At 49.0% G+C, this 25,861-nt stretch overlaps 4 protein-coding genes across 5 annotated transcripts; 1 reads left to right on the forward strand and 3 right to left on the reverse strand.

Annotated features, from left to right (window-relative positions):
- Nucleotides 1-7,220: 7,220 nt before the first annotated feature.
- On the reverse strand, nt 7,221-13,152 carry LOC120663940 (ATP-dependent DNA helicase DDX11-like). The gene is made up of 9 exons (XM_039942890.1): nt 13,091-13,152; nt 12,920-13,002; nt 12,376-12,729; nt 11,531-11,785; nt 11,217-11,459; nt 10,915-11,136; nt 9,622-10,186; nt 9,304-9,540; nt 7,221-8,947 (listed from the first exon to the last, which is right to left on the reverse strand). The coding sequence occupies exons 3-8, from the start codon at nt 12,673-12,675 to the stop codon at nt 9,389-9,391; spliced, it is 1,737 nt and encodes a 578-aa protein (XP_039798824.1). The 5' UTR covers nt 12,676-12,729; nt 12,920-13,002; nt 13,091-13,152; the 3' UTR covers nt 7,221-8,947; nt 9,304-9,388.
- Nucleotides 7,516-8,103, forward strand: LOC120663941 (prolamin PPROL 17D-like). The gene has a single exon (XM_039942891.1). It carries the CDS (start codon nt 7,564-7,566, stop codon nt 7,993-7,995), a length of 432 nt encoding a protein of 143 aa, XP_039798825.1. The 5' UTR covers nt 7,516-7,563; the 3' UTR covers nt 7,996-8,103.
- LOC120667483 (ATP-dependent DNA helicase chl1-like) lies at nt 12,911-13,792 on the reverse strand. The gene is made up of 3 exons (XM_039947549.1): nt 13,726-13,792; nt 13,091-13,642; nt 12,911-13,002 (listed from the first exon to the last, which is right to left on the reverse strand). The coding sequence occupies exons 1-3, from the start codon at nt 13,790-13,792 to the stop codon at nt 12,911-12,913; spliced, it is 711 nt and encodes a 236-aa protein (XP_039803483.1).
- Nucleotides 13,793-14,884: 1,092 nt separating this feature from the next.
- On the reverse strand, nt 14,885-24,949 carry LOC120663942 (S-type anion channel SLAH3-like). 2 transcript variants are annotated; one of them, XM_039942892.1, is made up of 4 exons: nt 24,696-24,949; nt 17,193-17,383; nt 15,241-17,100; nt 14,885-14,981 (listed from the first exon to the last, which is right to left on the reverse strand). In XM_039942892.1, the coding sequence occupies exons 2-3, from the start codon at nt 17,349-17,351 to the stop codon at nt 15,406-15,408; spliced, it is 1,854 nt and encodes a 617-aa protein (XP_039798826.1). In that variant the 5' UTR covers nt 17,352-17,383; nt 24,696-24,949; the 3' UTR covers nt 14,885-14,981; nt 15,241-15,405. The 2 variants fall into 2 exon arrangements, with proteins under 2 accessions (XP_039798826.1, XP_039798828.1); XM_039942894.1 differs by lacking the exon at nt 24,696-24,949 and adding an exon at nt 17,574-18,775.
- Between the last annotated feature and the right edge of the window lie 912 nt (nt 24,950-25,861).

Raw genomic sequence — 25,861 nt, forward strand, 5'->3', positions numbered from 1 at the left:
AGGGTCATCAAGACTCAATTTCATCCATTGAGCTCCAGTCAGCTTGGTTATGGGACAAGGAGGATTTACCAAAGGTTGATGCATCCTGAGGATTGCTTTAATCCTTCTCAGCACCTCAGCTGCTGCAGCCAAGTTCTTAAAGTCGTGGCTGTCGGTACAAGACCCACTGGTCGACGATTCCTCGCTGCTGTCCATCTGCAACTCAAAATGGCAACAAAACAGTTTTATATTATCAACATTGTGAAGGAAGAATTTATACTTCCTGCTTCATAAACCAAACATAGCTCAAGTATTCCTAGTGGATGACCAGAATCATCCTGAGAGAGAGAAAACCTGTTTTATGCTAGAAGATTTAGTATATCATATATCATTACATTCTGAACCTGATCATATGGTTATCCAAAGCCTGAATTATTGATTTACTGATTCATTCAAAGAGATGCTGCAAGCAGAAAGCAGTTTTTTTTCTGAAGATTGTGTTTGTGGGCCTTTTTATCACTAACTGTTAGGGATAGATAAGTGTCTCTGCATGAGTGAAAGGCTGAAAGCCAGGAATTACCTTGAACACGCAAAGTTGATCGCACTGTCTGCTGTTGATATTCCTGGACGTAAGTTCTTTACCTGCCAAAGTAGTTTAGATAAAGATTGTAAAAAAATATTGGTCTTAGGCTAAGCTAGTCAAAGAGACATAATAATATAGAGCAAGTAGAATGCATAAACTACCTCATTATCAGTATAGAATACATAATAATATTTAGATTCTAACAATCGCATAAAATATGATGTAGGCACCAGGTAGTGCAGCTCACATAGTATGTTGACCACACAAACATTGATTATGAACCAAAGTTTATAACACAACACAAACATTGAGCATCAACCAAAGTTCATAAAACGGTCTGTAGTACAGCAACCATGACTCGAAGTACGCAACACTAGAATTAACGAAAACAGATACACACAACGGCCACGCAACAGAATGGCGGACGTTTGTACTTCTCACCAGCTGGTTCAGAACTTTCCTGCACGTGCGGCATGGTTCGACATGTTAGTAAGCAGTTAATGGAAACAGGCTCATATTATCAAGAATTGAAGGATAAGGTCCAAGCTAGTACCCCATGGATAGACGCATACCAAACGGGGTCAACTGCCACCTCACCGGTCTCCGGGTCACGGCCTAGCCCAGTGTGTTTGCACCCGTCGCGCCAGTTGAAGTACAATCTTTTGAGTTCATTGAACTTATTTTGGATCTGTTTCTTGCTGTATCCCAGTTTAGTGGATATTAGTCCAACCGATGGAGGTAGGGCCTTTCTCTCCCCAATGGCAAAGTTCTTTCTGCTTAGCGACTAGGTCAAGCATCAGGGGCACCTTCTTCATCCTTGGAAAGATGGGGATCTATTAATAGCCTTCTCCGCAAATTAGCATATCTGCATCAAACAGCAATTGAAGCTCAAGAGTCAAAAGACCTGAGACCCAAAAAAATTTGCCTCTTTTACCCCATACTAAAAAGCAGTAACAGCAAAGATCATCCGGTTCATGATAATTTGCATTTTCATTACTTTATCATCATATCCAAGCCATAAGCTTGTTTCACTTGCATGAGAGTGCACTTACAATCCAGTATTTCCAATCGCTTGCTAGTTCGTTATCATTGAATCCAACAAAACTCAAAATGCAAGAAAGATAAACAGAACAGTGGCATCGCATTTTGGTATCTCAAGAAACAAGGATTCTTTAGATCGGAGTCTAAGATAGCTCGATCCAAGAAAAATAGGTCCACAAATAAAAAGATTTGCCGAGTAGCTAAACATTTCAAGAAACGGAAGGAGCTTCTCCGTGGTGGAACGCAACAAGAAATGGAATGCCCCGAGACGAGACCTCTGGCGGGAGTCCGCGGCGACGCGGCGGAGCTCGTCAATGGAGACAGCGGCGGACCTCGCCGATGGAGACAGCGGCGGAGCTCGTCGATGGAGACAGCGGCGGCACGGCGGAGCTCGTCGCTGGAGACGACGGCGGCGCGGGGAGGCCCAGACGACGGCGGTGTGGGGCGGGAGGGAAGCCGGCGGCATCGGGCTGCATGGACGGCGGCGCGGGACAGGACGGCCGGCGGCGGCGCGAGGCAGGACGGGCGGCGGCGCGGCACCCAACCCTAGCCTTGGGTGGTCGGGACGCGGGGGAGGAGGGGGGCTGTGACGGGCTGAAGGGCGAGAGCCTTCGGGCGGACGGGGAAGTCGGGCGGACGCGCTATAAGCTGTTCGGCTGCTCCGTCCCAGCCGAACGGCTGGGCTTATCAGCCCAGACAGAATCAGCCCAGCCACGGCTTTTAGCCCATCCGAACAGGCTGTTTCTTATGGAACAAAAGGTATAAGGAGGACTAGTGGGAGAATTCGCGTCCCTGTGCAGCAGTTTTTATTTTTATTTAGGGTGCAGCAGTTACATGCTGGGCCTATTTAGTGGGCCGACGCGCCTGCTGCTGGGCCTCCGCGGCCCACCTCCCAAATCCGTCGATGGCGCGAACCGCCGGTGCGGCGCCAACCGTCGCGTCCCGTCCCGTGGCGCGCGCGCGCGGCCAAACGCCACCAACCGCCGCGCTCGCCTCCTGGCGGCGTACAAGTACCCGTTCCGACACGTTCCTGCCTGCCCCACACGTAGCAGTACCCTCTCGGTCCCTCCATGCGCCGCCGCCGCAGCCATGTCCGACGACGAGCCGTACGACGCTGACGGCGACGTCGGCCGCTTCCTGCATTGCCTTAGCCCGGAGCCGCAACTACTGTTCCCCTTGTCTGAACCGGAGGGAACTCCAGCGGGGCTCTTCCAGAATGCGCCGGCCACTGAACAAGTCCAGGGCAACAACCCGGCGGCGGCGCCGGCGCTCCCGGCGCCGGGCGAACAAGTCCAGGACCATCTGGCGCCGGACTTTGGCCGCCTCCAGTTGCCGGCAACTGAATCCCAGGGCCACCTTCTGGCGCCTCAGACGCAGAACGCGGCGGCGGATTTCGGCCTCCAGGCGCCGACGACTACCATCTACCCCGAGCAATATGAGGCGCCGACAATCGACGACGACGCCGAGCACTATGATGAGGCGCCGATCATCGGCGCCGAGCACCACCAGACGCCGGTCATGGACCATCAGGCGGCGGCGGGCATGGACGTAGAGCAGTACCAGGGGATGGCCATGGACGTCCAGCCGATGCACATGCTGGCCCTCGAGGTGCAGCGGGGTTACGGCTTCCAGGACCCGACGCTGGTGCAGGGCGACAACGGTGTCGACGCCGAGCACTACGAGGCGCCGATCATGGCCGCCGCCGAGCACTATCAGGCGGCGCCAGCCATCAACTCGGAGGTCCATCAAGCGCAGGCCATGGACGTGGAGCCGCAGTACCAAGCGATGGCCATGGACGGCGTCCGGGTCCAGCAGGCGACGCACGTGCTGGCGGGCGCCGAGACGCAGCAGGCGTTGGGGGCCTTCCCCGACCCAACGCCGCCGCCGATGCAGCAGGGCGGCGGTGTCGGCGCGTGGGCGCCCTGGTTGCCGGGCGAGAGCATGTACCCCCCTCCGAGCCCTTCTCTGCTGCAGAAGTTGCAGGAGCTCGCCGCCATGCTCGACGACCTTGAGGCGGGAGGATCCGGCAGCGCTGCTGCGGCTGGTGCCGAGGCCGCCGCGCTGTGCCCCGGCGAGGAGGACGTCGCCTTCCGGCCTATCGTCCGCGGCCAACTGGACTGCTCCAGGTGCCGCACGGTCCGGGAGGTCGTGACGCTTAATGGTAAAGCATAAGCTAAGGGAGCACACGTTGTTCTTTATTTGAATATTTACATATATATGTACACACACACACAATATACATATATATATGTCTGGTGGTGCGCAGGGCCGAGCAAGGTGCATTTCATGGTGCACAGTGCGCACCCGGAGACATTCCAGCATGGGATCGTCGATCGTATGCTCATTGGGGCAGATGGCAATTTCCATACCAACGTTCTTCTGCATCATGAGTAAGTGGCTCAACAACGACGACGACAACAACAACAACAAAAAGAATATCGATCGATCGCCACAATACTAGTAGTATTTTGAAAAAATAAATGCTGAATAATGTTTCTTTGCTGTTTCAGCCTCCGCGGCCGCAGGCATGAGTGGGTGATGAATTTCATCGCAATGAGCGTGGAGAAGATGAAGAGGCACGGGGTGCAGGTTTTGCAGGACACATGCGGCGGCCCTAGCGACGACGGCGCGGCATCCTCCACCGACGACAACCATGCGCACATGGATGTCGAGGTTGACATGCCCAACAATTCACTGTCGGCAACTGGTGAGATCATACACTCATGCATGGACTGTAACTAAAAGAAAATCTGACCCCGTAATGGCATTGTTATTGCATGCGTAGCTGATCAGCAGGCAATATCTCCTGAAGCCGCTCAGCCATCTATCCCTGAAGCTGCAGCCCCTGAAGCCGCTCAGCCTGCTGCAGCCACGCATCAGCAGGCGCAAGAACACGCTGACGCCGCATCCGAAGCTGCTGCCGATCAGCCCCCAACCTCACAGGCGCCGGAACGTAACGCCGATGCTGGGGAGAACTTTCCTCCTTTTAACTGGGAAGGATTCCAGGCAGAGATACTCGAGTCCTCTCATGTTGAGCCATACGATCCAGCGTCGGGTGTCAGCGTGTTAATGTACCCCAGCATGCAGGAGCAGCTACGCCAGCATCAACTCAAGAAGAAGGAAGGCAAGAAGCTCGCCAAGATGGCCGTTACGGATACCCCGGACTACCTGAACCTGAACGACGACCATTGCGCCAATGCACCCAACTTCTCGTCAGCACCGTTCAAACGTCTTTGCGAGAAAGACCGTACCTATCGCCTGTACAAGCGCAGAGTATGTACTTCCAATCTTAATCTGATCCGTACGCGTATAGTAGTTGATTCATGTCCATCGATCTCTGAACTCTGATTGTTGTTGCATGCTGCTCCAGGTCAGCAGCCTCACCAGAAAGATCAAGAAGCTGGAGCTAAGCGCGACCAGAGTCGGCACGGGGGGACTGTTCAAAATCAAGCAGAAGATGGAGTCCTACAAGCACGAGAAGGAAGAGCTCTATGACATGATCAAGAGAGCAATGCAGGAGAATGAAAGGCGTAACGACGACGGCGCTGGCCCTTCCAACCGTGCAGCAGCAGGTCCTACAAACAGTGCGGGGCCTTCCAATGGTGGCGCCGGTGCTTCAGATGCTGGTGCTGGTGCTCCGAACGAGGATGCCGGCGGCCCTTCAGATGTTGCTGCTGGTACTTCGAACACCGATGCCGCCGGTTCCTCAAGCGCTGCCGCCGCCGTTCCTTCCAACGTCGTCGCTAGTCCTTCCGTCACCAACTAGCTAGCTACTACTAGTCGAGGGCTCAACAATGGTGCAGTGAGAGACGCTGGATAAAATAAAGATTGCACACATCGTATTTATTTGGTGCTTATTTATTTAATTTGGATTTTCTACCGATCTGTAATAATACTTTGATTATTGAACTGATCATTGCAACACTTTCGTGGTTTATGGGAAAACTGGAGCTTTAATTTGGTTTCATACCTGCTGCTGGTTCGTATATATGATGATGATATCGTGATAAGACATGACAGTCAGACCTTGCTTATCAGAATAATACTTCGTGGCTCTCTCTTGTGCCGATGTTTTGTTTGCAGAATTCGTCTATTTTTTCGTTGGAATCTTCGTCGTCGTCGCCTGCACCACGGAAGCTTCATTTTCCTCGGCTATGTATGTGAAGACATAATCTCATGTAGGAGTATGAAGTATGGATTTGATTTTCTTTCTGTTATTTAGTTATCACCATTATTATCTATATATATGTTGCTACAATATGATTCTGACAAGAGTACAATGCAACAGAGGTCCATCAATTTGTAAGAGGGTGTCACATAGATCCATCAACTTCGAAATTGCATTTCTAAATTCATAAACTTATAATTTGTATCACCTAGGTCCATACCCCTCCACCTACTTTCATGTACTAGTTATTGACATGTATTAGGATTCAAAGGGTTGGGGCTTATTGATTGCCATTGGTGAGTTCTGAGAGTTCTGAAGTGACTCAACAACATGTGGATTGTGGTAGGGGATATAATGTCCTCTGTAGTGCCGGTGGCTGGATATGGTGGTGTTAGGTGTTATGGTGAAAAATCACACGACGATGTTAGACTTGGACTAACCTAGAGTGGTTCTCAGTGAGGGGTTGAAAGATATTCATGGATAACCAATATTTGGGGCAACCTTTGTGGGCGCCTTGGTGACCACATGACTGCTCATGGACCTAAAAATGCACTTTCGGAGTTTATGGATATAAGTGATACAAATTAAAGTTTATGGACCAAAAAATGCACTTTCGAAGTTTATGGACCTAAGTGATACAAATTACAAGTTGATGGATCTAAAAATGCAATTTTGAAGTTTGTGGACCTAAATGACATACCCTTATCTATATCATATGCCATGATACCAATAACATATAATGTGGCATGTCAATTTTTTCTTTACCAAAATCTTGTCAAGTTTAGAATAGCACTTGTTAGGTGGACTGCTTTTTTGGCCTTCAACTAAATGAGTGACAAAATTTATAAGCTTGCCTATATTTTAGCATGCCAACTGTTTGAAAGAGAACCAATCAAGCCCCCGTCTTGAACTCCCACTAGTGGCCATGCCATATTGAAAAATATATAAAGAAGCATGTGCCCTATTTTCAACAGTTCTTTTTTCTTTTTGGAAAAGGTTAACTTCCCAAGTCTTAACTACGGATTGTCCGTGGAGTCCCGGAAAACCAACCTTACCCCTAAAGAAAAATAACAAAACAAGCACGAGAACTAAGCCCCTTTGCTAATGAATCATTTTCTTGAATTATTTTCTGTTCTTTAGGGAGATAATTCAACTAATGAATTATTCTTGAATTTAGAAAGTATCTCTTTGGATTTTGATTGGTTGACAGCTGGCTTTGTTTGAGATTTTCTATAGGTTTGGATACTTGTTTGGAAATTTTTGGCATGCTGAATATTAAATTTCGGGGTTTCATGAGATTTGTTGAAATCTTTGCTCGGTAACATAGAATGCAACGCTCAAAATGTAGAGGGACAAGTTTTCGCGAGTCCCGTCAAGCTATACCTATGCTACTGCTACCTATCTCAACAGCTTATGGAACATTACAAATTTAGTTCTCATGCGTAAAGGGAACCGTAGAAGCCATAGCAAGCTATCTTATTCAGAAGCATCTTAACAAGTTAAGTACAGTGATGCCGTTGTAAAGTAACTTTTTTGAGCATTTAAGTGCAACTCTATTCCCAGCTAATGCAGCATTCCAAATGTTCAGTTTCAGAAGCATCCAAACATGATGACTCCCCACGCACTGAGTTAGCAACGTAGCAAAGCAAATGCAAAAGCAAGCCCAGAATGCATTCGGCGTGCCTTCAGTTATAAATAACCCTCTTACACGCACTTCCCTATCACCACCAACCATCAATTTCTTCGCAGTTCATCGACACCAATCAATAGCACAAAGATTGCAGCAGCCGGCATGAAGATCTTCCTCGTGCTCACTCTCCTCGCTCTGGCCGCGAGCAGCACCTCTGCGCAGGGCTTGGAGCCACAGGAGCAGCCAGGCTACTACGGAAGCCTGCACCCGTGTGGCGAGCTCCTCAGGCAGAAGTGTCCCATGGCAACGGGATGGCCCTTCCTCCGGCCGCCGATGTGGTACCCGAGCAGATGTCTGGCGATGCGGCAGGAGTGCTGCCAGCGGATCAGGCAGGTGGAGCCCCCACATCGGTGCCAGGAGGTATGCAGCCTGGTTGAGGCCGTGCTACAGCAGATGCTGCTGCAGGGCTCGGAGTATTATGAACTTCAGAGGGCTGCTCTGGGTGCCAAGAACCTGCCGGCCATGTGCGGAGTTTCACTGCCAAGTTACTGCACCACTCCGTGTGCCATCACTGGTGGTGGTGCCTGCTGCTGAAGAATCATAGAACAAGTAATAAAGTGTCGCACATCATCATGTATGGCCAATGGAATACAATAATATTAGTTCAATAAACTCTCTGGCTCTGGCTGGCCCCTTCCCAGTCTTCACTGTGCCACATGTTCCAGACTTCCAGTTGCTCAGTTTCTTCTGGTTAGATGATAGCCCACCATAAAAGATTAATCGGTTTTATGAATGTTCTTTATAAGACTTTTAGCTTACCAATCTAATGCATATAATAAAGTAGTATTTTTTTTTGAAGTGAATAATAAAGTAGAATTAGCCAACAAGATCCCTTCTTAAGTACTTCCAGTGGGATAGAATGACTCAACGTGCTCCATGTTTCATGCGGAGTTTGACATTGAAGTTTCAAGCGAGTCTCAGTCAGGTTTCAGGTTACGTTCAAGTCCAAAACTGTTTCAGGAAGGTTTCACGTTTTCGGACCAAGTTTCAGCAAAAGATTTTAAGGGTAGCTTCAAATAGATTTCAGCTAATGTAGAGGAGAAACTGCAGTTCTATTAAAATATACTGGACAGTTTTCTAAAATACTCCAAATATGAAATGCAGAAGTTATAATGGTTCGTTGTGCAAGATAAGGATGTCCGAGTACGGCAATAATGCAATAATGAGATAATTCATAGTTGAATCCTTCAGAAAGAACAATAAATTGGAAGTTTTGTGGACTTGCTCTTCAATAAATTAGATAGCTGACAATTGCAACCTGTTTTTTGTTTCACTCTATTCCTCTTTCTATTTGGAAAAAAAATCAAACAGAAAGATAGCAGAATTAATAAAATGGCAAACATAGCGATCACTTGCCTAGATTGTAGATTTCAAGAATTTATCCATGTAATCACGATTTGCAAGGATCAAAATAGTATTGAGTATTCTGTCCCACTTCAAACATATGCCATCATATTAGTAGAGTAACACATGAATTCCATTTGTCCTGCATCAGTAAAATGAGTATTATTAGATTTACACTATCATGCCAGATAATTGGAAAATGATAAGTGCTTAAACAGACAATAAGCTGACTGAATAATTATATTTGTTTTGAACAAAAGAAATGTGGATCTAACCATAATTCCTTCAGAGCAAGCATAATTGTCACAATAATTCTGTACATAAATTATCTATAGAATAATCGTTTATTTTATTCAGAATAACATTATTGTGTAGCGATAATACAGGATCACAGGTTCAGGCTTAAGCCTTCCTCATAAGCAGGCAGCATATATAAGGATACACAAACACAATGATACAATTTAAAACCATATGAAGAGGAATACTGAATACACAAACCTGAATGTGTTTGCTTGCATTGCATCAACTGTGGCAATGTTTTTGTTTATTAAGTTTGAAGAACTGATGCAACAGTCTATGGACTTCACCATAGTTTTTTGCACAAGAGTCGTGCTTTTATCCATTGAGGAAGCTTATCAGTTGGGCTGGAATAACTCTTGCTGGATGAAGTCTGTGCATAACGAGAGTCAACCAATAGCATTGCAGCATAATCGTTTATGTGCCTGATTGCTCTGCCTGCAATTGTTTCTTCTTATCATATAAGAAAGTATGCCAACAGTGAATAATCATCACAAATGCTTAAGTGAAGCAGCTTACCAATAGATTGATTCACAGCTTTCATGCACAGGTTCTCATAATACTCTCTTCCACCTTTAGTGCACTTCCGTAATATATTGTAACCAGGCTGAAGTTCACATTCATCATCATATTTTCTACCTGAGGCCTTATCATCTCCAACCAAAAATGAGCTAGAAATACTTTCGATATGCTTTATCGTCTCTATCAGCTCAACATCAGATGGACTTGGATAAGGCAAGCCAACCATTATTACACAACGACCCATCCCATCGCTGAAGTTTATGCCTTCAGAAATCTTACCACCGACGACGGCTAATAAAAGTGCCCCATTGACGCCTGTGTCTTGGGAATTTTTACTACATGATTGAATTGTCGCCTTGTATTTGTTGAGGACAGCCTCAACGTCAGCACTGTTCCTTGGTTCTCTGAAAACATGTTTCTTTTTACAAATCTTGGAAATTGTTCCTGCAGTAGTCCATGCATCATATACACGCCTTTCATAATCATAAGAAGAAAAAAACATAACAACTCCTTCAGGCACAATTGTTACAATATTGCAGATGAAACGTCCAAGCTCTTCAATCTGTGAACACAAGCAAATAAGAATGAGCACAAAGGATACAGTGCATTCAAGTAGAACATATTGCACCAGGATCAGGGACAAAGCAACAAAAGAAGCTGCAGATTAACTGCAGTACTGTGCTTAAGAATTTCAGGGGAAAAAAGGAATGTTGCTGTAATAGAGAAGGGTAGTTGAATGAAAATATGAAATCATACACTCAAATAGTAATTATATTTACCAAAAAAAACAAAGAAATTACGGGATAAACAAGGACTTTCACAAGTGTGTTCAACAAAGATTAACATTACAAGATAATGAAACAAAAAAGAAACACAGGTATACAGAAGCAACTTGTAAATACATTTTGCAGCAGAGTTTATATTATCCTTGATTGCTAACAATAGACAAGTTGATTAAGGGAGGGTACATGTTTACTACTGTCAATTAAACATTTTAAAATTGATGCTTACTGGAAAGAAGATGCCCTGCAAAATAAATATATATAATTCATATTTCACAATGTATGCTAGAGTGGCAGAAGCTAATGGGGTAGGGGTAGGGGTGGTAATGGGCCATGGCCCTAATGGCCTCTTCACAGCCCAATAAAGCCCTTAAAATTTTTAGTTCAAAAATACATGTTTAGAGCCCGGCCCTTTTAGGGCCCGATCCTTAGATTTTTTAGTTCAAAATGTTGGGCCCTTTACCACCCCTAGGTAGGGGATGTTATAAATGAGATAGAAAGTGCAAACCATGGAAGGAGAGCTCCTTGAACTGTAGCTGAAATCAAATGTCATGCCTGAGGGTCCACGTGTAACAGCTATGGGAAGAATACTCTCAGGAGGAACAATATGGTTGCACGTAAAGAATTTTATATCAGCTGGTGCTAAGCTTGGACACAAGCGTAGCCTAGTTTCTTCAATAGGCTGGAGGGTTCCACCAGCCAGGATAACAGCATAAGCATCCCGAGTGACCTGCAACAGGAAAGAAACAAAAACTCATAAGTAGCTACAGCATATCCTTTCAGCAACACAAAAATGTCAAGGTATACTACCTCTGAAAATATTTTTTCCGCACAAAGCATCACAAATTTGAGATATGCTTCTTCAGGTTGTCCACTGAGCTTTTGCTTTGCAACAATGATTCTTCCATCATCATTGCTGCTCATAAGGGAGCGTAGAAAGTCAACCAATGCCTGAAAACATGCTATACTGCTTCCTTCATCATGTTCCTGCTGGAGATCAAACTGATTTACACCATCTTGGATGCTAGTTGTCTTATTGGCATATCCACTAACCTGAGAAAACAACAATCAGATGACAAGGGCATTGGGCAATTGAATGGGTACATTGTGGTAGAATTCTTCACCTTGTGAATTATATTGCTTTCTTTTACATACTGACAGAGTTTCACTATATTTATGTTATCGATGTCAAGGGAAAACAAGAATTGGTTTATGGTCATAGAAGACATAGTGCTGGCACCATCTTGATTGTTGATCAAAACTCGTAGGAAAGACCTTGTTAAAACTGTCAAGGTCTGGATGTATCTTCGATTCCCAGCTCCCAAAACATCGTGAAATCTATTAAGGTATGCATCCAGGTGGGAAAGAACTGCCTTCAACTACAATTCAAAAGGAAATTAATATCAGGAAACAAAGTTTGGAAAGTAAGAATCAATTGGTGAAGTTTGTTTTCTGAACAACACTATTTTTCATACTTGTAAGCAGCACATTACAGAAGCAATGCTATAATCCCAATTTTAGGCCAAGGAAACACCAAAAAAGGCCAATTTAGAAGGAATGCTCAAGCCATGTACTGACTGAATTTTGCTTTCAACATTAAATTCTGAACATGAACCAGACAAAGACTATATTTGGAATCTTATTATGTGCCATAAAACCATGTAGGCAAGCCAAGGTAACACCACTAAAGGGCCCTCCTTGTTTAGGCCCCTTTAGCCTAATTCCTAAATTCCCCTTTTGTGTCTTGACAACAATACTAAAGTGCATCAGGATACAAAAGATGAATCTATATGCCATTTATGTCCTAGAACTAAATCCTAATAAATAAAATGTGTGGAATATATTTGATACTTATGTTTCTTGAATCATGAAAGAAAGAAATACAGTTGCTAGCAAATATTGATATCCACGACAGAGCAAGATACTATACCAGATTGTGATGAAAATATGAATGAAAGTTGAGAGTAACCTGAGAAGATGTAATCTTTGAATTGTACATGTTGGTCAGAGAATCAGCTAAGTTGTGAGCCTCATCTATGATGACAACACTGTTCTTCAGATTAAGGCCAAGCGATTCTCTAGCAGACTTCAGTAATAAAGACTGGTAAGGAAGGACTACAAGGTCAGCTGAGCGGACCATTTCTCGTGAACCATAGTTGGGGCATGTTCCAATCTTCTTTCCTATGTGCGTCAAATCCTCAATGTCTAATGCACCTTGGCCTGACGCTTCGCTCCTGAACTCTTTCTGTAGGCTTCTATTTCTTAACATTGGGCACCCACAAGAGTTCTTTGCTTGGCGTGCCTTTCATTTATCATCCTCAACCTACATATTCGTGGCCATCAAATGAATAAATCAACCAAGTTCAATATTGCAGAAGACTGTTAGTGTCACCTATTAATGGACGTCCCTAAACAATAATTATATTTTGCCACTCAGGTAAAGGTGTCAGGAAAGCGCTCCAGATAAGAAATAGTGCAGACTGCAGACAAAGAATGAATCCAGATCACCGGACCTTAGTTTTGCTGCTCTTCTTGTTCTTCTGCAGTTCCAAACACCTCTCATTAATCCGGTTCGCACTGCCAAGCTTTATAACATCTGCAGGTGAACACATCACGCACCAACTCACTCACACACAGGCCCACCTCCTAAATGGGAAAACAGCAATTTTAACAGATCCCCTTACCCTTGTTGATGCACAAGTTCTTCCTGGACCCCAAGGACACCGTCCTGATCCTCCCCGCAAACTCCGTCCTCTTGAGCTCACCCACGAACTGCGAGAGCTGCGAGTGCGTGCGGCTCGTGAAGTAAACCTTGGGCGTCACCTCCTCCTCCTCTTCCTCATCCGACTCGCCCTCGCTGCTGCTGCTGCTACCGCAATGTGCACGCTTCCCCACCCCGCGCATCACGCCGTCTTCGCCGTCGCTCTCAAACTCCTCCAGCAGGAACTCCCCGTCGTCGTCGCCGGCGCCTTGCTCCCCAAACCCGTCGGGTTTCCCCGACCCCGCCGTTTTCCTCATCGCCGGAGGCTTGGTCTTCTTCTTCTTCTTCTTCTTCTTCTTCGTGACCTCCTTCTCCGGCGGCAGCGGCGTGAAATCCCGCATCCAGTCGGGCTCGTCGTCGTCCTCCCCGGCGCCAGCACCGCCGCTGGGGTGCGCCGGCGCCGTAGCGGCGGCGTCGCGGCGGTCGAGGAGCCACTGGAGCGCGCTGCAGATGATGCTGAGCGTCTTGCCAGTGCCTGCGGGGTCACCAGAAAGAGAGGCCGACAGTCTCTTAGGGTTCGGAGGACGGCGGAGGGAGGATGTGCGGTAAGCGACTGACCGGTGGGGCTCTCGAGGAGGGCGAGGGCGCCGGGGCCGGAGGAGAGGGCAGCGTAGAGGAACGGCATGAATTCCGACTGGATCGGCGAACGGGAACGCCGGGAATTCCTTCCGCGGCGTTGGCGGCGGCTGCATCGGCGCCGGCGGCGTCGGCATTTCGGCGAGCTCGCGGCGGGCGCGGGAGACGGCAGGTGAGTCTGGGGGTTTTCCCGCGCGGGCGCCCGATGATGGTGGCGCCGTGGCGGCGGATGCAGATGCTGGCATGCTGCTGCTGGGATGTTGCGAGGAGATGGGCTGAATTGGGCTGGACTAGCTTTGGGCCTAGCCTATTTGTATCGATGGGCCATGGAATTTCTGCTTCCAAACTTGCTTTCATTGCCCAACATATGTTTTTTTTTAACTCGGTAGGATGACACATGGAGAAAATCTTTTTGCGCCTAGTATGAGGCGTTTTTTTTTTGGTAAAGAAGTAGTAGAAAGGTATCATCAGCCAATCAAAAAAAAAGAAAGGTATCATCAGCCAATCAAAAAAAAAAAGAAAGAAAGGTATCATCAGAGAGCGTACTCATTTCCCATTCTGCAAATGGAATTAGTTTAGGAACTCGTCATTTTCCACATGTCATGATTTCTCAACTCTATTTAATTTTTAAAAATGTCACATGTGCACCTTTTGTGGCTACCCTTGCGAAAACAGCACTCAATATTTTCCTCTCACGCCAAATCAACCAGCCAGCCAACCAGCAGTGTTTTTCTCTCACGCCAAATCAGCCAGCCATTCAGCCAGCCAGCCAGCCGAACAAGGCCTCAAGCCGGTCATATGGCGCACAGGCTGACTTGTACACCACACGCGATCTTTTTTGTTTTTGCCCAATGTAATTTATATTAGAAGAAGTGTCACAGTGAGAAATTTTCTTGGACTAAAACCTGATTGGAGGTATAACAAGTGCTCGGATCGGACCTGATGAAATTTATGCAATTCAATGAGGTTGGTTGTGATGTGGGCCAAAACAAAGCATGGTGGTCGACGTAGCAGTTAAGAAGCCCACAGGGCCCACAGTACTTGCCTCTCAGTCCTCATTGGTTTCGGTTTCCTTTACCTCCGTCTCCCACGGCATTCAAATTTTCAGCTTGAGCAATTGAGAAATTAGGATGCTAAATGCTAAAGTAGAATCGAGACTGCTTAAAAAAGCATATTTCCACGACAAATACCAATCCATACGACGCAATCGACTCTGTACATGTAGTTTTTACTGACTACTCCCTCCTTCCCTGTTTATAAGGCATGGTGGAACATGACACGGTCTTCTAAACAACACTTTGACCATTTATTTATCATATATTATATCACTTTTGATTATAAACTTATAATCATTGTAAACTATGTTTGATTATGAATCCAATCATATGAAATTTGCATTATAAAAATAAAAATTTAATAGTCAAATTATTGGTCAAAGATGAGAAGGTTTGAATCTTGATATACGTGTATGCCTTATAAACGGGGAAGGAGGGAGTATAAACTATACTGGATTACTAATAGCTGCAACCAAGCTAGCACCAATCCAAGCAGGCCAATCCGAGAATCGCGTCATTCCCCCACGTACGTGGAGCTCGGCGACTCCTTCAGGCTTCAGCCCCGTGGCCGCCGCCGCCCCATCAGGATTCAGGCAGGCCATCAGTGTCACTGCGCGCCGCCGCCGGCCGCGATGTCGTTGCTCTTGGTGCTTCCGTCCTCGCCCTGGCTCTCGTGCAGCTCCACGATGGGCTTCATCTTGCGCTCCGTGATGGCGATGGAGATGTCGTTGGGGAAGAGGTTCCGGAGCACGAAGGCGTGCACCAGCGTGGTGGCGAACAGCGCCGCCACCGTGAGCACGGCGACCGCGGACAGCGCCACGCAGAGCGCCTTGGTGAAGGTGTTGTCCACCTCCGTCGAGTAGCGGATGGACGCGATGGCGGCGCCGGTCATCGGGAACGTGTAGGCCCACCACGCCAGCGAGAAGCGGAAGCCGCGGAAGAAGTTGATCCGCACCGCCAGCGACGCGTACAGGAACATGGCGATGAAGTAGGCCACCCGGGAGCCGTACCCGAACTCGCCCGTGATCCTGGCCCACGCCATGGACGCCACGCTCGGCGCCGCCACGAAGAGGAAGAACACCGGGTGGAGCTCCTTGGGCAGCGTCTCGTTCGTGGGGAGCCGCTGGTACAGCGTCACGAACAGCACGCTGTAGTGCGCGAGCCCCACGGCGAAGAAGAAGACGGGGCCCTCGCGGAGCCCCATGGACGCGCCCAGCAGCGCGCCCACGAAGTCGCCCACCACGGACAGGTGGTTGGACGGGTTGGCCACCCTGGACAGCCGGTGCTGCCCGCCGGACATCCACTGGCCGTAGATCTTGAGCTCCAGGACCAGCACGGGCGCCATCAGCGCGTACCAGAGCCACCGCGGCAGCTCCGTCGCCACGGACGGCGGCACGCCGATGGCCAGGAACAGGCACGCGATCCACGGCGCGAAGAAGAAGTTGACGCGGATCGGGTGGTAGTACTCGCGCCGCACCGCCTCGAAGAAGAAGGCGACCTTGAGCGCGTACACGGCCGTGATGGCGCACATGAGCGCCACGGAGATGCACCAGAGCACCAGGTTCGCCCTGGCGCCGACGTGGAGGAACGTTGTGGGCGCCGACGTGGCGATCGTCTTCCACAGGATGGCCTGGCTGCTCACACCCAGGCAGATGCCGAACGCCGACACGGGGAACCGGAGCAGGAACGGCCACTTCTTGTCCGACGGCAGCACCAGCTCCTCGGACGACTTGAGCTTGTCGAGCTCGGGGCCCTCCAGCGCCGCGAAGAAGCGGTCCACCTTGGGCATGGACGTGCTGCGGCTGGCGGTGATGGCGTCGTCCTCGCCGTCCTCCTCGCCGTCGTGCGCCTCCGGCGCGCCCGTCAGGTGTGTGAGCTGCCGCTCCAGCTTCGGGGAGAAGGTCTTGAACGAGTCGTAGCGCTTGTCCCGGCTCATGACCCTGCTGCCGGCGCGGCCCGCCCGGGGGCGCGCGGCGGGCTGGCCGCCGGGGATGGGCTGCGACCGGAACACCACCTTGTCCGGCTGGTGCGCGAACCGGACGCTCCCTCCCTCCTTGTCCTGCTGCGCGGGCGGCGGCGACGGCTGCGCCGCGGCGTTCGCCATGGCCTGCCGGCGCAGGCCGTCCGGGTCGCCCGCGCCGGTCGCCACCGCGGGGACGGCCGGCGCGCCGAAGCCGCTCGGCGACGCGGGGAGGCTGATGGACACCGGCTGCACGGAGCGGTAGCCCGGCGCCTGGAACGGCGATTCCAGCGGCGGGAGCACCACCTCGCTGCGGCGCGTCACGCGGTCCAGCGGCGGCACCTGCATTAGCCGCGAGCGATGACCATCAGTTGTCCTGCATGAGCTCGATCGGAGCCTCGGAGGTAGGTAGATAGGCACGGTAGTCCACTCACCCCGGGGCGGGGCGCCTTCTTGGGGCTGGGCTGCGGGCGCGGGCTCGGCGTCGGGGTGACGTCGAATCCGGGCAGGTTGGAGACCTCGACGTCGGCGAGAAGCGGCGGCACGGCGCGGGGCGTGGTAGTGCCGTTGCTATTGCCGTTGGCCCCCTCCATGGCTCGCTCCGCCGACCGAGAGCGAGAGAGACCTGCGCGGCGCACATGTACTAGTGAGTACACCAGCTGGGAACTGAACTTAAAAAGAGACGGACACAGTGTGGACACAGCAGAGAAGGGGAAAAAAACAAGTGTGCATCCGTTGCAGGCAACTAAAATCGTGGCTCACAGCTGCTGGGAGCAGCAGAGACCAACAGAGGAACCATCTGAGAAAGAACTCACAAGTGTCGACGCGCTGGAAAACGAATTAAACCTGACGATGAGCAGATTTGGCAGACAAAACTGAAATGGCAATCCGATGTGAGGTGGCAGGAGAAGGAGATATCTGGACGGTTCCTGCGAATTGCTGGGCATATAGGAGACGAGGATCGCCCGATCTTTCTCAACACCAGCAGCAGCGCTAGAGGAAAATGTTGTCGATGGAGGACGCTGCGAGCATGTGCAGGGCATGAGGGCAAAAGGGTTGGGGCCTTTTTAAATGGCCAGTGTAGGCAGTAGCTGCTGATTGGTTGCATCGATGGCAGGCAGTGGCGCCAGTACCGGCAAGAAAGGCCCGATCTGCTCAACTGCAACGGATTTGCGCGCGTCCGTGACGGCCAGAATGCCAGTAGTTGGCACGCGCAACAGCAAATCGGGGGGTTTCCGTTTCTTCTGTTGCGTGACGGCAAACCGTATGATACCAAGGGCAGCTAGCTTGGCAGCCGGCCGGCACCCCGCAATGTAACCGATCGATGGCCTGAAGTAACGTCGTATAAAGAGGAACCTATAACAATTCAGACACGAGGCGGCGAAGTGCATGCCAACGGCGTGACAAGGAAAATGTCGGCAGCAATTTGGCGTTGTCGCCGCGTAGTACCTTGGATTGTATACGTGAGCAAAAGGCGCGCAACGAAGAAATAATCTAAGGGGCCGTTTGGATTCTCTCATTTTGGAGAAATTGAAATCTGCTTGATAAATTAGACTATCCAGCTTAGAATTTGACATCCCACCACTATACAAAGTTTAGATATAATAAATTCATATATTTTTTAGGAAATAATAAATTCATATAGTGGAAGATGGAAAATGATCGTATTAGCATCAAGCTATGTTTCTATTCCGTAATTTATAGCACGCTCTTTGACTCACTCTTGTTAGTATAAAAATATCACATAAGTATCTCCCTCGTGCCGTCACCGAAATCTGGCCGGAGCAGCGGTAGGCCGGTCCACGTACGCCGCCGTGACCGGCTCGCGCGCGGGATGTGCCGTGTGGCGCTGTAGTGCAGAGATAGTAGTACATGGGCAGATGACCAGTGCAACAGAACGGCCCTTGCGCAAGAGGATTTTAAATCATGGTTAGCTAGTGGGTAATGCAGGACAGGACGATGATTAGCTGGAGCAAGCTCGGGGATCGGTCAGCCTGGATCGGCCGCGCGCGCCGCCAATTGAATCAACGGAGGCGGCACGTAATCCTCGCTCGCCGCGCACGGTCCAGCCAATCACACGCTCGCGCGCGTTCGCCGCGTCGCCGTCGGGTCGGAGTCGGACGCCCGCGGCGGCGGCGGCGACCAAGTTACTGCGCCGAATGGCGAGTAGCAAAATACAATACTAATTAACTAATCGGCGCCGTGATTAGGCGGCCGGAAGGTTGATGGAGTAGTTGATCAATTAACTAATCGGCGAGCCAGCGGGGGTAATAAGTAAGAATAACAAGTAATCCAGCGATGAGATGGATCGTGTAACAATCCAAAATTAGAGATCAAATGAAAATTGGAACCTTACACGTGGACCCCACCTGTCATACTCTCTCCCTCTCTTCTCCCTGTGCTGCACGTTCGCATTAATGGCGCCGACGCCTCCGAAGCTCCCCCGGTGTGTCGTGGCCGTCGTGGAGGGCGATCCCGGTTTCCCGGCCGCCGAGCGTCGCCAAGTCGTCCACGACGACTCCCCGAGCTCGCCACCTGCCTCACTCCCGTTTATGCGCTCCCGTTGCTCTCCTTCTCCTTCCTCTGCTCGCCATGGACGGCGTTTGAGCAAGCTCACCGTCTCCACCCGAATCCGCGAGCTCCGCTCCACGGATTTCAAATCCACCGCAACCAAAGCTCGACAACCTTCCTAGCTTCCTCCTCGACCCCTCCTTCGCGAGCCTCATCGACAAAATCGCCGGGAACCGAAGCTTTTCCGGCCACCAGCCATTATAGCCGCCCGAGCTCCACTCCGCCGTCGAACTCCCACCTCCGGCCACCGTTTTCTTCGCTTGACGGCTCAAATCGATCCTAGGTGAGCCACTGGTGCTCATGCTCTCCACATTCCTTCGCGTTCGCGAGGTTTCCACGCTCGTTCTCGATCACGCCGCCGCCGGCCGAACTGCGCCGCCGCCGCCGTACGCCGCGGGCCATGCTAGCGCCACCCTCCCGCCTCGTTTGCGCGCGCACCGGAGTCGCCGAGCCGCGCTGGTGCTCACCCGCGCCGCCCCGCCGCCGCTTGGCCCCGTCGCCGCCGGCCCGAGTCGCGCCGCCGTCTCCTCTGCTTAGCGCGCCGCCGCTAGGGCACTGCAGCCGCTGGCCACCCCGCCGCCCTGAGTCGCGCGCGCGGGCCCCACCGCGCGCTGCTGCTGCGCCGCTGCGCGGGCCGCCTCCGGTCGCCGCCGCCGCAGGCCGCTTGGCCCTGCGCCTGGGCGCCGCCGCGCGCTGCGGTTTGCGTGGCCGAGCGGGGAAGAAACCCCTCCCACTGACCAGTGGGACCCGCTGGTCAGTGGGGTAAGGGGGGAGTTTTATTTATTTTGTTGATTTATTTCGGCTGTGATTTGTAAATTTCATATAAAATCAAGGAAAAATGCAAAAAATATGAAATAAATTTTGTTGGATTTGTTAGAGTAAGATCTATGGAGGAAAAATATCCACAGTGGCAAAATAACCTTTTTACCTCTGTAAAAATTTAGATTGTGTTTAGTCTTGCTTAATTAGTTTCTACAGTTTTGTTAATCTAAAAATCGTGAAATTTTTGCAGTAGCTTATTTTAAGCATGAGTGATCCACCATAAAATTTTCATACACATAGGACCTAGTTTAGTATATGAATATAATATGTAACCAAACTTAAATATGTGTATAGGTACAATAATATTTATTTTACATGTAAATTTTTATACAAATTATAAGAGACAAATAATAATGTCTTTGCTAGTCATATTTTATTTTATAGTAAATCATGCTCTAATTGATAATTTGGCCTCTAATTGTTCCTAGCACTTAGGGTTAAAGTTAATTATCACCATACCTGCGTCATTTTATGTAAATTGTTAATTTGTTTAATGTTTATCTTCTAGTGGCAAAGTCATGTTGGTGTTTACTCATTGTCTCATATGCATGGCATTTACACATTGTCTTATGTGCATACATATAGAATCCACGACCGAGAAAGTCGTGTACGAGGTGATCGCGGAGCCGCAGGAGCAGACGGAGCCAGCCCCGCAGGCGTTTCGTGACGACCCGGCCCAAGGCCCAGTGGACACTAGCTCTGAGCAGCAGCCCGCAGGCAAGCCCCGGAGCATAACCTATTATTTTAACTTATGAAATGTTATATCTATATTTACTTGATTATGCATTAAGTTTCTAGGCGTTGAATGAAACCCTAGTTGCATGATTCCTAGGTTCCATTGGTCGGAATACTAGTATGTGTATGTCGTTATCTTTGCCATGCTAAAAATAGGATTCGGTAGAAGTCGAGTAATGTCCTGTTACTCGCGAGACATAGGATGTCTTTATGAGTTGATTACGGAATATTGAAGTATGGAGCAAAGGAAATGAATATGAGACCGGGCGGGGAATGATGAGGATGTATAGGTATGGCAGCAGGACAGGGTTCCTGGGTGCCTTAGCCTCGTCTGTGTCGGTTAAGGACCGTACCGTTGTCGGCCCTGCTGATCATGTTTGAATTGTACTAACCGCATACCGGGAGTAGGAGGTAGTCGAAACCGGTAAGCCGAGTACTGCCTTACTTTGAAAGTATAGGAACCCGCACCCAACTCCTGGGGTAGTTGTGTAGTCGCGGAGAAATGGGGATGCATATGTTTACTTTTGGTGGTCTCACGTTGAGCTCGGCTGACCATATGTCGTTGGGCTGGTTCCTGTAGTTCGAGGCGGGGAGGGGAATGGTTGGTTTGTATTGTCCGACGGGGCAAATACGTGCCGTGTTGGTTAGGTCCACCTTGCAAGGTTAAATCGGATCGATTCGCCGTCAGTCGCTCTCGGATATGAGCACCTTGATCCCCGAGTCACATCGTAGTAAGATTATAGAAGTGAATGAGATGATCAGTATAGTTGTACCTAATCAATTGTTTTCCACACTGATTGGTATAGATATGCAAACTATAGAAAATAGGTATCATTCCTAATCTTGAGCTAAAATATTGAAAGTAAGGACTCACTCTTAATTGCTTTTCCGCAAAACAACCCACAGCCAGAAAGCCATGCATGTCTAGATAATGGGCTATGTATACCCATAGTCGGGTAAGTCTTGCGGAGTATTAGTATACTCAGGGTTGTGGCTCAAACTATTTCAGGTCAGGATGAGATCGAGTTCTGTCCTTGTTGTGCTAAGTTTATCCAGCTTGGAGCGGATGGTTGGGAGGTGGCCGGGCCAGATGTTTAGCCCTTGCTAGTTACCAAATCACACACCCGTGGGCTAAGTGTGTGATTCGTTACTGCGTTTCATGTATTATAGACGTCAAGTTTACTATATCGGACTTTGTTTTAAAGTAAAGTTGCTCTTGTATATTATTTATGTACTCAAACCAGGTTTGTAGAACTTAATATACTCTACTCGGTGTTGTAATCGTATTTATATGTACTCGTCATGTTTGTACTGCCTGCGCTCACCTTCGCGTGGGACTACTGGTGTTTGTTTCGATCGGAAGGTCAGTGCCGAAAGGACTGTCAAATTAAACCGTTAAGCCAAATGTGCCTGATGTGTTAAAATGATGGCCATTTAGCTTAATTTTAAGTTTTAATTTGGCGGTTCTGTCACATATCGTAATTAACCTGGTGGGAGGATCGGGAGGGTGTCGATCGACGGACGACGGCGGCGGCGGCCCGCACCACGCGACGGCTCGATCTGCCTGCAGGGCCGGCGTACGCCGAGCTAGGTGGTGCGCGCGCGCGGCGCCGCTCGCTCGCCGCCGGGAGGAGCAGCGCGCAGCTAGCGCGAGCCGCCACGGGCAGGTCCCACCACGCGGTTCCAGGAGCCGCGTGCTGTGCCTCGCTGGACGTACGTACCGGGGCGCTAGCTAGCTAAACATGGCGTGCGGCCGCCGCCGAGGCAGCTAGGCTGGCTGCCTGTGCCTGGCCACACCGCGCGGCGCACGCGCCACCCCGGGTCGCACAACTGCTCCTGCGCTGGCGGCGCGGCGCGGCCGTGATCTAGCTCTTCTCCAGGCCCACCTGACAGCTCAGGTCGCTCGGAATCGATTTCGAGAGGAAAAGACAAAACCAAAACCAAACGGCGGAGGAACTTTGCGACGGAAGCGAGCCGCAGGTGACCAAAACCAGCAAACGGCCGGAGAAGACGCAGAGCCACGTGGTACGGGCAGGGCGCCGTGCCGGCAGCAAGGATCGCCGGGAGATTTTGTTCGGCGTGGCCGTGGGGGTGTGTCGTCGGATCCGGCCGCTGGCATACACCTGTGGCTGCGTTGGTCGCGGCAGGACGATTGTGACTGACGTAGAATCGCATGCACGTCTCTCCCCTCCCTCCATCCACAGGAAAACACCGCACACATAGTATGCACAAACAGCTTGTTTCCGCAAGGTTCTTCTCCCTCTCTTGTGACGCAGCGAGCAGGCTCTTGCTCCACGCGCCGTCACGGCAACCTCGGCCACTAGCTACCTAGGAATTTTACTGGAATCGCCTATCTATAATCTCTCGCAATATTTGGCCAAAAATAGATTTCCATCAGGGTGTGTGGCCTTGCTTCTGCGTCTGACCAGTTCTGAAAAAATTCTGTTTACCAGTTTGTTGGCTTTCAGAGCGTCAATGATCAAGCTTTGGTGCGCACTAGGCACGCGCGGCGATATTATTCTTGTGTGATCTGATCGATCTGTGGTGTACTTGCTACGTCCATGCGGCATGTCTGTCTATCTACCAACTGGTCATTGTCCAGGGAATCCTATTCCCCATCTCTTCGATCCTTTTTTTTTTCTCTCTTGCTCTGACAGATAGCCTGATTGTTTCCTCTGCGCCAGCGGCTACAGCAGAAATACTCTCACCACATTCCACGGCCGAATGATGCAAACATGCATGATGTGGTGCTAGCAAGCACCACATTTCGTTGCTGTCGGCGCTCTTTACACTGGTGCTTGTACACTGGAGCTTTATTCAGTGGGCAATAATGCAATACCGCATGGCAGCGACGGCTACTCTGTTTTTCCCCCTCCCTTTTAGGCTTTTACCCTTTACAGAAAACAGGGTATTGTAAAGCTTGTGATGCAGAAAAAGTTGTGGCCAATGTTTACAGAGTAAAGACTCGGTTAGACAGTGAGCTCTTAGGCTGGCTGCGCCTGCGCTTCAAACTGAACCGTGACTAGCTAGTAGCATATGCAAGAAACCTACGACCCTGCCGTGCGATTCAAGTTTACGTTTCTACGATCTTCGTTAAGTGGATTCATCATTCTAGGATTTTTATCAACAGCACCTTTATGATATTTATGTTTAAGATCCAATATATGATTAGCTAGGACCACAGTACCTAATTAAAGACTGGTTTAATTCGAAATCTGCATCTTTTTTTTTCTCCCCCTCCATGTTTTACTTCCAAGAAGATAGGAGCGGGACCATTGGGCCAAGAAGTACAGCTAATGTTATGTGTTGCTCTGTCCATGTTTAATGGAGAGAGATTCTCCTCAATGACGTGTCCTTGTTCCACACAACTGCTAGGGCAGTAGCAGCATGTCCCCAAGATGGAGCCGATGCTGTCACCCTCAGCAGGATGTAGCAAACAGCAGAACCAGAGGTACGCAGTTGATTAGGCCCTTGTTGTATAATTCAAAATTCCAAATTTTTATTCCGACATCTGTATGGAGATTTAAATCTAAACGAAATAAAAAAACGTATTGCACAGTTTGCTTATAAATCGCGAGATGAATCTAATGAACCTAATTAGGACGTAATTAGACGCTAATTTGCTACAGTAAACACCCTCTAAATGACGGATTAATTATGTTCATTAGATTCATCTCGCGATTTACAGACGAGTTCTGTAATTAATTTTGTAATTAGTTTATATTTAATACTTTAAATGTAGAATTCAAAAATTTTACACCTGCAACTAAACAAATTCTAGATGGGGAGAGGAAGGTTGACGGGCTCACCTGACTATCGCCGGCCGAACGCCGACCACTGCAATCGATCTAGGGAGCCGCTGCAGGACACCACCAAGCCTGAACCAAGTGAAGACGCGGCGGCGGCGGCCACTGGAGAAGAAGACTGGAGGAGACAGAGGGCTTTCCCGTTCCTCCAGCTTCCCGGCTCCTTCCCCGCAGCGCTGTTTCCACTTTTCAGGAGAGGCGCGGCTCGGGGCTGCGTGTGTCCCTCCGGTTGGGTTGCGAGGTTGCTTCTCCTTCTCTGGTTTTCCTGCCCCTCTTATTTGTAGACACGGGTTCTGCCACACGCACGATTAGCCCTGCAAATGGGCTCAAAACTAAACCATATCCACACCAATCTATTCTCATAAGAGAAATTAATATTATCTACATCACTCCAAACCACCACCACAACAAATCAATCCAACCTAAATATTTCAGCTCATGATGTAATAAACTATTAGTCAAACTATAGTTACAACCCAATAAGAACCCGTTTTTCCAGAAAAAGTTTATAGTGTATATTTTGTCACACCGTTTTGCACAGAGTAGTTGCTAGTTATACCGAGTCATCTCCAACAAATTTCAGTCAATTTCGATAAAATTTTATAGTGTGAACGCGAGATTTTATTTGTAGGGTCCGGTTCTTGATGTGGGACCCATGTATAATTCTAGTCACGCTGTTTTACATAGAGTAGCTCCTAGTCATACTGAGTCATCTTCAATAAATTTCAGCCAATTTTGATAAAATTTTATGTGATCGCGAGGTTTTATTTTTAGGGTCCGGCTCTTGACGTGGGACCCACGTGTAATTCTAGCCATACTGCTTTGCACAGAGTAGCTCCTAGTCATACTGAGTCATCTCCAACAAATTTCAGTCAATTTCGATAAAATTTTATAGTGTGAATGCGAGGTTTTATTTTTAGGATCCGACTCTTGATGTGGGACTCACGTGTAATTCTAGCCACACTGCTTTGCACAAAGTAGCTGCTAGTCATACTGAGCCATCTCCAACAAATTTCAGTCAATTTTGATAAAATTTTATAATGTGAATGCGATGTTTTATTTCTAAGATCCGGCTCTTACGGATTGACATTTATATATAATCATACTGTTTTGCATAAAGAATCTATTTCAGTCCACCCAAACCACTCCAATCCATATTTACATAGAAT

The sequence above is a fragment of the Panicum virgatum genome, chromosome 3N (assembly GCF_016808335.1).
Source record: "Panicum virgatum strain AP13 chromosome 3N, P.virgatum_v5, whole genome shotgun sequence".
NCBI lineage: Eukaryota > Viridiplantae > Streptophyta > Magnoliopsida > Poales > Poaceae > Panicum > Panicum virgatum.